The 11,429-nt window shown below is 32.5% G+C and overlaps 1 protein-coding gene across 1 annotated transcript in view; it reads left to right on the top strand.

The window, feature by feature from the left end:
* The first annotated feature begins 9,595 nt into the window (after positions 1 to 9,595).
* The window catches only part of LOC133652639 (thioredoxin reductase 2, mitochondrial-like), an 82,440-nt gene continuing 80,606 nt past the window's right edge, over positions 9,596 to 11,429 (top strand). The window contains exon 1 of the mRNA XM_062051605.1: positions 9,596 to 9,689. Within this exon, the coding sequence (XP_061907589.1) occupies positions 9,614 to 9,689 (76 nt within the window). The 5' untranslated portion in view covers positions 9,596 to 9,613. The remainder of the gene's footprint in view (positions 9,690 to 11,429) is intronic.

Below are 11,429 nucleotides of genomic sequence, written 5' to 3'. Positions count from 1 at the left end.
GGCCTAGTCTGGAGTGGGGAAAAAACTCCATGCAATGCATACATAAACACGTTACATTTAATCACGACAACTCGCAACAGAGGGGGTGGGAGAGTTGGGACCCTGGAGGTCGACTGCTGCTATAAAGCGCTGCCAGCCGTCCATCACCCCGAAGGGGAATCAAGCGGTGGTGAAGGCGTGGGGTGGGGGTAGGGATATGCGTGTGTATATGCCCATTGTCTTGGGTGTGTTGATGTAGTGTCCATAGGCCCGGGGCCGTTCTGCATGCAAGCAAAAGTTCGACTCCAAGTGTCGTTGAGGAGGGAGGGAGGTCAAAAGCGTCCATCATTGAGGAATCCTCGGGGGGATGTTTTCAGAACAGCCTGCTCCTGTTGTTCAAGGCCATTCGAGGGAGTCAAATCGTAGATTACGATTTTAGTTTTTCCGCGAGCAGACATTACGATGACTTGTGTGTTCTATTTTTTTTTTTTTTTTTTTTTTTTTTTTTTTGGCTTGTCTGTTCTATTCCGACCCTCACATCCAATGTTTCTTTTCCAACCAGCTTTTCCATGATGTGATAGTGCTCCCAAAACGGTAAATCACATTGCGTGTAGTGTGTGTTTTGATTATCAGCATATATTTTGCATATTAATGAAGACAGAGACGCAAAATGGATTGCACACCTTATTCTGCTCACTCAACAGACACAGTCCACTTTGCACACGTTTATTCGATCAGCGTTGCGCGTGCTATCGAGCTCGCGCGCAAATCGTTAGTAAATCAGGCCCTAAGTCACCAATTAGCAGTCTCTTTGATTCACTGTGTTTTAAAGAAAACTGCACTAAGATGCTTTTGGAGTGTGAGGTTTTATTCCATAAAGGGAGGGTTCTGCAGGTTGAAAGAAAGTGCAAGCGAGATAAGGCTAAGACGTGTAGAAGAAACGACGACATGCTAAGAAATGAATATATTTCCCGATTCTGTGTGTGATAAAACAAATATAAGGCGCCGTGTTCAGCTTGGAGAAGTTTGGTCTAAATTGTCTTTTTATGTTCAACTTTCTACAAAAGTGTATATTAGGGGGAAGAAAAAAGGCCAACCATGGCATTGTATATTAATAACTCATTATTTGGAAAGCACATCTCAAGCAAGTAGTAACCGTGTCACATATTGTCGACTTACGCAGATCATCCCTTATTTATACCTTCATTCTTTCCCAGGGCAAAAAAAAGATAACCGAGGTCGAGGGTCAGAGGTCTACGGAGCCCCTAAAGGGACATGGGGGAAAACATTTTTTTTATAATTTTTATTTTTATTTTTAGACAACTTGCGCTCGAGAAACGTTTTATAAAGTTATAAAAAAATGTAAAAATTTTTTAAAATTGTGTTTAGTTTGTTTTTTTTAGACATGTATCTCGTGCGCACGAGATAGTTTCTCGTTCCCAAGAGATACATGTCTAAAAAATAATAATAATATTTTGTATTTATTTTGTATTTTTTTATAACTTTATAAAAAGTTTCTCGTACGCAGGAGATACATGTCTAAAAAAAAAAAAAAAAAAAAAATTACAAACATTTTTTTCCCCGATGAGAAACTTTTTATAAAGTTATAAAAAAATGAAAAAAATGTTTTTATTTAATTTTTTTTAGACATGTATCTCTTTTCTCGTGCGCACGAGATAGTTTCTCGTTCCCAAGAGATACATGTCTAAAAAAAAAAAATTATAATATTTTTTATTTATTTTTTATTTTTTTATAACTTTATAAAAAGTTTCTCGTGCGCAGGAGATACATGTCTAAAAATAAAAATAAAAAAATTTGAATTTTTTTTTTCCCCCATGAGAAACTTTTTATAAAGTTATAAAAAAAAAAAGAATTTTTATTTTTATTTTTTATTTTTTAGACATGTATCTCGTGTGCACGAGATAGTTTCTCGTGCGCACGATACATGTCTAAAAAAAAAATATATATATTTTTTAAATTTCGTTTTGTTTTTTTTATAACTTTATAAAAAGTTTCTCGTGCGCAGGAGATACATGTCTAAAAAAAAAAATTTAAAAAAATTAGAAATTTTTTTTTTCCCCATGAGAAACTTTTTATAAAGTTATAAAAAAATGAAAAAAAGGTTTTTATTTTATTTTTTTTAGACATGTATCTCTTTTCTCGTGCGCACGAGATAGTTTCTCGTGCGCACGAGATAGTTTCTCTTTCCCAAGAGATACATGTCTAAAAAAAAATATATATATTTTTTATTTATTTTTTATTTTTTTATAACTTTATAAAAAGTTTCTCGTGCGCAGGAGATACATGTCTAAAAAAAAAAAAAAAAAAATTGAATTTTTTTTTTTTCCCCCATGACCAACTTTTTAAAAATATGAAAAATGTTTTTTATTTTATTTTTTTTAGACACGTATCTCGTGTGCACGAGATAGTTTCTCGTGTGCACGAGATAGTTTCTCGTGCGCTTGATACATGTCTAAAAAAAATATATATATTTTTTTTTAATTTCGTTTTGGATTTTTTATAACTTTATAAAAAGTTTCTCGTGCGCAGGAGATACATGTCTAAAAAAATATATATATATTATAAAAAAAACATTTGCCCCCATAAGAAACGTTTTATAAAGTTATAAAAAGAAATTTTTATTTTTTTATTTTTTTTTTAGACATGTATCTCGTGCGCACGAGATAGTTTCTCGTTCGCAAGAGATGTCTAAAAAAAAAAAAAAAAAAATTTTGTTTTTGTTTTTATAACTTTATAAAAAGTTTCTCGTGCGCACGAGATAGTTTCTCGTGCGCAGGGGATACATGTCTAAAACAATTTATAAAAATAAAAATATTATAAAACATTTTTTTCCCCCATGTCCCTTTAGGGGCTCCGTAGAGGTCAACAACTGATTATGTTTCTTTCCACTGTGTTGTTAAAACGAAGCACTGATTGGTGCTTCTTAAAGAGAAATATTATGTTGTGAGCATGACAAAAAAAATGTACAGATGTCCATATTCTTTTTAAGTGCCAGTTTTGTGTGTGTGTGTGTGTGTGTGTGTGTGTGTGTGTGCTATCACTCTGTTACTGACATGCAGCGAGAGAAAATCCAAATGGAAGGATCACACTGTATAAAAGCAAGTATAAAAAGGTCATATAGTATATATTTTTACAAGGTTTCAGGGTGGTTAGAAAACAGAGTGATATAGGCTCATATCTGCCATCCCCCCCCACCCCCTTCCCCCTCCACCCACACACAAACTTTGGTGGTGAACAGTCTCTTGCCTCCCGTCTTTCTCCCGAGTCAGCATATATGGCGGAGACGGAAAAAATTTTGTATCACGTGTGTACGTCATCCCAACGAATGGCATGTGCCTGCATTGACGTTTTTCTTCGCTTTGTGACATGATTTTTTTATAAGAGCTTGCATATTTTACACGGTGTTTACAAAAAGGTGTGTGTTATGGTAATATTCAATAAATGACACAAAAAACAAAAAAAAACTTGTATCAATAACTCTACAGTTAAAATATATATATATGATAATATTCCCTTTTGTCGGTCCTCGGAAGTGTGTGTTTTTCATGAGGGGTGTGACGGTACGTGTATTTGTATTGAACCGTTTCGGTACGGGGGTTCCGGTTCGGTTCGGAGGTGTACCGAACGAGTTTCCACACGGACATATTACAAGATTTCACCATCTACGGTCCGTAACACGACGAAAAACTTTTTATGAAGTTATAAAAAAAAAAAAATTGTTTTAATTATAATTTATTTATTTATTTTTTTTTTTTACACATGTATGCACGTATGTGCGCACAAGAAAGTTTATTGTGCGCACATACGAGAAACATCTGTCTAAAAAAAATTTAAAAAAAATTAATTTTTTATTTTTTATTTTTTATTTTACAGCTTTATAAAAAGTTGTCTAAAAAAAAAAAAAAAAATTTTTTTTATTTTTTTTTTATAACTTTATAAAATGTTTCTCGTGCGCACGAGATACATGTCTAAAAAAAATAAAATGATTTGCAAATCATTGTATTCCGTTTATATTTACATCTAACACAATTTCCCAACTCATATGGAAACGGGGTTTGTAAGTAGCGTACCGCACGTTGTGTAAACAATGCACACCGAGGCACAACACACGGCATGCTAGCAGCTAACGGGCTAGGATAGACTGACCATACGTCCTCTTTTCACCGGACATGTCCTCTTTTGCGGAGCTGTCAGGGCGGAGTTTCTTAAATGCCTCAAATGTCCGGCATTTGGAGTTAGGGTTGCGTGTATTTTCAATGTACGTTCAGGGTTAAGAAGGGGTTAAAAACAAAACAAATTGTGCGGCGCAGCAGCATTGGTGAGGGAGGGGCAAGGACAGAGAGAGAGAGAGAGTTATGATAAACGCGCATGCGTCGCCAGGCTCTGCTTTTTATCCATAAATTTATCACATTTAATTTTTTTATTATCTATAGCACGGGTGTCAAAAGTGTGCCCCCGGAGGCCATTTGCGGCCCACAGCTAATGTTTTAAAGGCCCACGGCACATTCTAAAAAATACTATTAAAATAAACAAAAACATAACAAAAAGTGAAATAAAAAAACTTAAAGGTTAAATGTAATTTAGAAAAAGTTGCAATGTTGACTAATAAAAAAAAAAAGTTTTCCTTTCAAACTGTCATTGCTCAAAACATAATATTGAATCAAAATCAATGTTATTATGAATTATTGACCTATCCAAGGTTCCCATTACTTCACATCAAATATTCCACTAAGAAAAATATTTTTGGTGGAATATTTTGCAAATTTGGTAAATAAATAACCCAAAAATGTATATTTTGTTGTTTTCTTACTGTACCGAAAATGAACCGAACCGTGACCTCTAAACCGAGGTACGTACCGAACCGACATTTTTGTGTACCGTCACACCCCTAGTTTTCATCCACGGAATCCTCTTTAAAAGTGTGTACGACCGCAGCACCGCAACCAAAAGGAGTTGTGTTAGCGTGAGTCGAAGTGTGTGTTGGTTGTGTGCGTTTATGAAACACAACCGTGCTGTCGACACCCGCGGAGTCGAGGCGGGCGGTCGGTGTAGATTTTACTGATTCAACTTTGTCAAAATAAAGTCAGTGTACTTCTCGGTAGCAGATGTGTTTGTACCTATCATGTGCCTTAAATCTTTTCCATGCTAGATAGGTGTTTTTTCTAGAAGCGTATTCCTGCCCTTTCTCATACGGTGACGGCCATGTTTATTTGATCCCATGCTGATTTTATACCACCATTTACCGCATTTTTCGGAGTATAAGTCGCTCCGGAGTATAAGTCGCACCGGCCAAACTATGAAAAAAACTGATTTATAGTCCGAAAAATGCGGTATTTGAAGTTGACTAGGTGAAATAAAGCAACATTAAAATTTTTGGTCGAGATAAAGTTTGTTGGTATGTCAGGGATTTAGGTCAGTTTAAATATACTCTCCAAATACTAATGGTTTTGGGGCTGTCGCTTAGCAACTTCAAAGTTGCAGCTCCCTCCACAGTATTCTTTTGAGCCACTCCTTTGTTGCCTTCGATATTTAAAGGTGGACACAGGACAAATGAGTGTATTTCTGATACTTATTTCACGGTACTCATTTAATTTTAGGGGTGTGGGAAAAAGACACAAACACGACACAGAACAAACCAAAAGTAGTGAAACAAAAATGAATATTATCAACAACAGTATCAACATTAGTAACAATTTCAACATAGCAGTGATTAAAAATCCCTCATTGACATTATCATTAGACATTTATAAAAAATTAAAATAAAAATGAACAAATTATAATACAATAAAAATGAAACATTTTTTATTTTTTTATTTTTTTTAGACATGTATCTCGTGCGCACGAGAAAGTTTGAGAAACGTTCTCGTGTGCACGAGATACATGTCTGAAAAAAAAAAAAAAATCCTAATTTAAAAAAAATTTTTTTTAGACCTGTATCTCGTGCACACGAGAAACTTTATTTTGCACACGAGATACATGTCTAAAAAAAAAATTATAATTTTTTTTTTTTTTTTTTAGACATGTATCTCGTGTGCAAAATAAAGTTTCTCGTGTGCACGAGATACAGGTCTAAAAAAATTTTTTTTTAAATTAGGATTTTTTTATTTTTTTTTCAGACATGTATCTCGTGCACACGAGAACGTTTCTCATGTGCACGAGATACATGTCTAAAAAAATGTTTTTTTAAATTAGGATTAAAAAAAAAATTTTTTTAGACATGTATCTTGTGCGCACAAGAAAGTTTCTCGTGTGCACGAGATACATGTCTAAAAAAATGTTTTTTTAAATTAGGATTAAAAAAAAAAAATTTTTTAGACATGTATCTCATGCACATGAGAAACTTTCTCATGCGCACGAGATACATGTCTAAAAAAAAATATATAATTTTTTTTTTTTTTAGACATGTATCTCGTGCGCAAAATAAAGTTTGTTGTGTGCACGAGATACAGGTCTAAAAAAAATTTTTTTAAAATTAGGATTTTTTTTTTTTTTTCCAGACATGTATCTCGTGCACACGAGAAAGTTTCTCATGTGCACGAGATACATGTCTAAAAAAATGTTTTTTGAAATTAGGATTTAAAAAAAAAAATTTTTGGACATGTATCTTGTGCGCACAAGAAAGTTTCTCGTGTGCACGAGATACATGTCTAAAAAAATGTTTTTTTAAATTAGGATTTAAAAAAAAAAATTTTTAGACAAGTATCTTTTGCGCGCAAGAAAGTTTCTCGTGTGCACGAGATACATGTCTAAAAAAAATTTAAAAAATATCCTAATTTGAAAAAAAAATTTTTTAGACATCTATCTCGTGCACACGAGAAAGTTTTTTAAACACTTTCTCGTGCACACGAGAAAGTTTCTTGTGCGCACGAGATACAAAAAAAAAATCATAATTTTTTAAAATATATATTTTTTTAACTTTATAAAAAGTTTCTCGTGCGTAGTTTCTCGAGCGCACGAGATACATTGTAAAACTATTTTTTTCCGTACACAGTGGCTTACTCTTGCATGGCATCTCATAAGCTTGACAACACACTGTCCAATATTTTCACAAAGATAAAATAAGTCATATTTTTGGTTCATTTAGTAGTTAAAACAAATGTACATTATTGCAATCAGTTGATAAAACATTGTCCTTTACAATTATAAAAGCTTTTTACAAAAACCTACTACTCTGCTTGCATGTCAGCAGACTGGGGTAGATCCTGCTGAAATCTATGTATTGAATGAATAGAGAATCCTTTTGAATCGGAAAAATATCGTTTTTGAATCGAGAATCGCGTTGAATCAGAAAAAATCGATTTATAATCGAATCGTGACCCCAATAATTGATATTGAATCGAATCGTGGGACACCCAAAGATTCGAAGCCCTATTTAATTTATATCCTTTATTTCATGTTACATTTCTTAAATCTCCATGAAAATACCATTCAATTATACATTTGCAAAGCTTACAAAGTCAGCAGGGGATCAAACACTTATTCCCGCACCCTCCGTATCACACTGGTATCACACTGGTATCATCCATCATGCAATGCTCCCCCCACCCTCCCCCCCAACTCTTGGTAGTTTAGTATGTGGGTTCCTGCCTTGTAATGCATTGTATTTGAAAGTTTTACAAAGATAGGATCATTGGAAATGGTTTTTAATTTCTCTAGAGGAGTGAGTGCGGTCATTCAGGCTTACGTAGCAAGCAGAAGCGATGCCACAGTAACAGAATGTATTACTTTGATCTTACTAATACCCACATGCAGATATGAAACTTGTTCAACATAACACAAACATGCTGGTTTGTAGAGTATACATTTGGTGTGTTTTCAATAAATCATGCCTGTAAAGATAGTCTTCTTTGTCTGTGTGCCTGATTTTATCTTGCTATTTATACTCATCATTTGTCAAAGTTTTTTAAAACGTAATAATAATAATTTGTTGAATTACTTTTGCTCAAAAGTGGCACGTAATTTCAGAAGGAAATTGGAAATGATAATTTTATCCACTAAATTAAACATAATAATTTTAAATGACTGCTCTAGTATTAAAGTGACTATTCAGTGCAGGTGGTGAGTTATTGTTTTGTTTTTCAACTTTGTCAGCAAGTGGTCTCAATATTATTATACTTTTAGTATATATATATATGTATATATATATATATATATATATATATATATATATATATATATATATATATATATATATATATATAAAACAATATATGTGTTTCTCAAGAGAAACTGTAATTGCTAGTATTGTTTTATATATATATATATATATATATATATATATATATATATATATATATATATATATACAGTGTATATATACATATATATATATATATATATATATATATATATATATATATATACGTGTGTGTGTGTGTTTGTTAATATATATTGAGAGAGATATACATATATATATATATATATATATATATATATTATATATTTATAAAAGCGACAATATATATATATATATATATATGTGTGTGTGTGTACATATGCATATGTACATGTATATATCTATATATGTATATATTAATAAACACAAACACACACATATATATATATATATACATACATATATATATGTGTGTGTGTGTGTGTTTATTAATATATATATGTAGAGTGATACATATATGTGTATATATACATATATGTATATATTATATTTTTATAAAAAAGACAATATATATATACATATATATGTGTGTGTGTGTGTTTGTTAATATATATAGAGCGAGATATACATATATGTATGTATATATATTATATTTATAAAAGCGACAATATATATATATATACTGTATGTGTGTGTATATATATGTATATGTACATGTATATATCTGTATATGTATATATTAATAAACACACACACATATATATATATATATACACATATATATGTATATGTGTGTGTGTGTGTTTTTATTAATATATATATAGAGAGATACATACTGTATATGTGTATATATACATATATGTATATATTATATATTTATAAAAGCGACAATATATATATATATATATATATATATATATATATATATATATATATATATATATATATATATATATATATATATATATATATATATATATATATATATATATATATATATATATATATATGTGTGTGTGTGTGTGTGTGTTTTTTAAATATATATATAGAGAGATATACATATATGTATATATATACAGTATATACAGGTATTTTATATTTAAAAAAGCGACAATATATATATATATATATATATATATATATATATATATATATATATATATATATATATATATATATATATATATATATATATATATATATATATATACAACTATACTAGCAATTACAGTTTCTGTTGAGAAGAATTATAGTCTTTGGACAAATGTACAAATGTTGTGCAAATTACAATAATTGTGTATATCCTAAACTTTGTATAAGGTATACGTGGTTTATTATTATTAGTGCAATGTATATGTATATGAGTGGAAGAGTTATAATGAGTGAATATTTTATTTGGGTAAGCCGGGACTTACGGCGGAAACGACCATTTTTCCTGTCAGGCATTTATTCGAACACCGCAGCGACAGTTGGGGTCCTTCGTTTCATAACAACAACATGGCGGTCCTCTGCAGAGTCAAACACCGATGGAAGTCATTCAGTTGCTGTCGTCTGATGACCACAACCTTGTCAGGTAACTGCAGCTTGTGCCGCTCAAACTAAGAGAAAACATGAGATTTGTTTCAAGTTGACGGTACTTTTGCGTCCGAAGAAGGCATTTATTTAAACCACGCGACGCGGGAGTTACCTCTTTAAACTAAAACTCTGACGTTTTTAAACTATCTATGTTTATTACTGGTACTTATGTGTTCATAAAGTCTCCTCCAAACAAAACATTTAAAGTAGGTAGGTCCATAGACATCTTATAAGTAGACGCAGCATTGGCTGCTGTGACGCGAGAAATTCGGCCGCCATCTTGAAGTGGTGATGACGAGCCGTCGAGCAGCCTAAACTGACATTTGACAGGTAGAAAACAAAGATGCTAAACTGACAGTTGACAGGTAGAAAAAAAAGATGCTGAACTGACAGTTGACAGGTAGAAAACAAAGATGCTAAACTGACAGTTGAAAGGTAGAAAAAAAAGATGCTGAACTGACAGTTGACAGGTAGAAAACAAAGATGCTAAACTGACAGTTGACAGGTAGAAAACAAAGATGCTCAACTGACAGTTGACAGGTAGAAAACAAAGATGCTAAACTGACAGTTGACAGGTAGAAAACAAAGATGCTAAACTGACAGTTGACAGGTAGAAAACAGAGATGCTAAACTGACAGTTGACAGGTATAAAACAAAGATGCTAAACTGACAGTTGACAGGTAGAAAACAAAGATGCTAAACCGACAGATGACAGGTAGAAAACTAATATGCTAAACCGACAGTTGACAGGTAGAAAACAAAGATGCTAAACCGACAGATGACAGGTAAAAAACTAATATGCTAAACCGACAGTTGACAGGTAAAAAACAAAGATGCTAAACTGACAGTTGAAAGGTAGAAAACAAAGATGCTAAACTGACAGTTGACAGGTAGAAAACAAAGATGCTAAACTGACAGTTGACAGGTAGAACCACAAAGATGCTAAACTGACAGTTGACAGGTAGAAAACAAAGATGCTAAACTGACAGTTGAAAGGTAGAAAACAAAGATGCTAAACTGACAGTTGACAGGTAGAAAACAAAGATGCTAAACTGACAGTTGACAGGTAGAAAACAAAGATGCTAAACTGACAGTTGACAGGTAGAAAACAAAGATGCTCAACTGACAGTTGACAGGTAGGAAACAGAGATGCTAAACTGACAGTTGACAGGTAGAAAACAAAGATGCTAAACTGACAGTTGACAGGTAGAAAACAAAGATGCTGAACCGACAGATGACGGATAGAAAACTAATATGCTAAACCGACAGTTGACAGGTAGAAAACAAAGATGCTAAACTGACAGTTGACAGGTAGAAAACAAAGATGCTAAACTGACAGTTGACATGTACAAAACAAAGATGCTAAACTGACAGTTGACAGGTAGAAAACAAAGATGCTAAACTGACAGTTGACAGGTAGAAAACAAAGATGCTAAACTGACAGTTGACAGGTAGAAAACAAGGATGCTAAACTGACAGTTGACAGGTAGAAAACAAAGATGCTCAACTGACAGTTGACAGGTAGAACACAGAGATGCTAAACTGACAGTTGACAGGTAGAAAACAAAGATGCTAAACTGACAGTTGACAGGTAGAAAACAAAGATGCTGAACCGACAGATGACGGATAGAAAACTAATATGCTAAACCGACAGTTGACAGGTAGAAAACAAAGATGCTAAACTGACAGTTGACAGGTAGAAAACAAAGATGCTAAACTGACAGTTGACATGTACAAA

Source organism: Entelurus aequoreus, linkage group LG06 (genome assembly GCF_033978785.1).
Source record: "Entelurus aequoreus isolate RoL-2023_Sb linkage group LG06, RoL_Eaeq_v1.1, whole genome shotgun sequence".
In the NCBI taxonomy this organism is placed as follows: domain Eukaryota; kingdom Metazoa; phylum Chordata; class Actinopteri; order Syngnathiformes; family Syngnathidae; genus Entelurus; species Entelurus aequoreus.
Note: the sequence above shows the minus strand (reverse complement) of the source record. Positions and strands in the feature narration are given on the sequence as shown.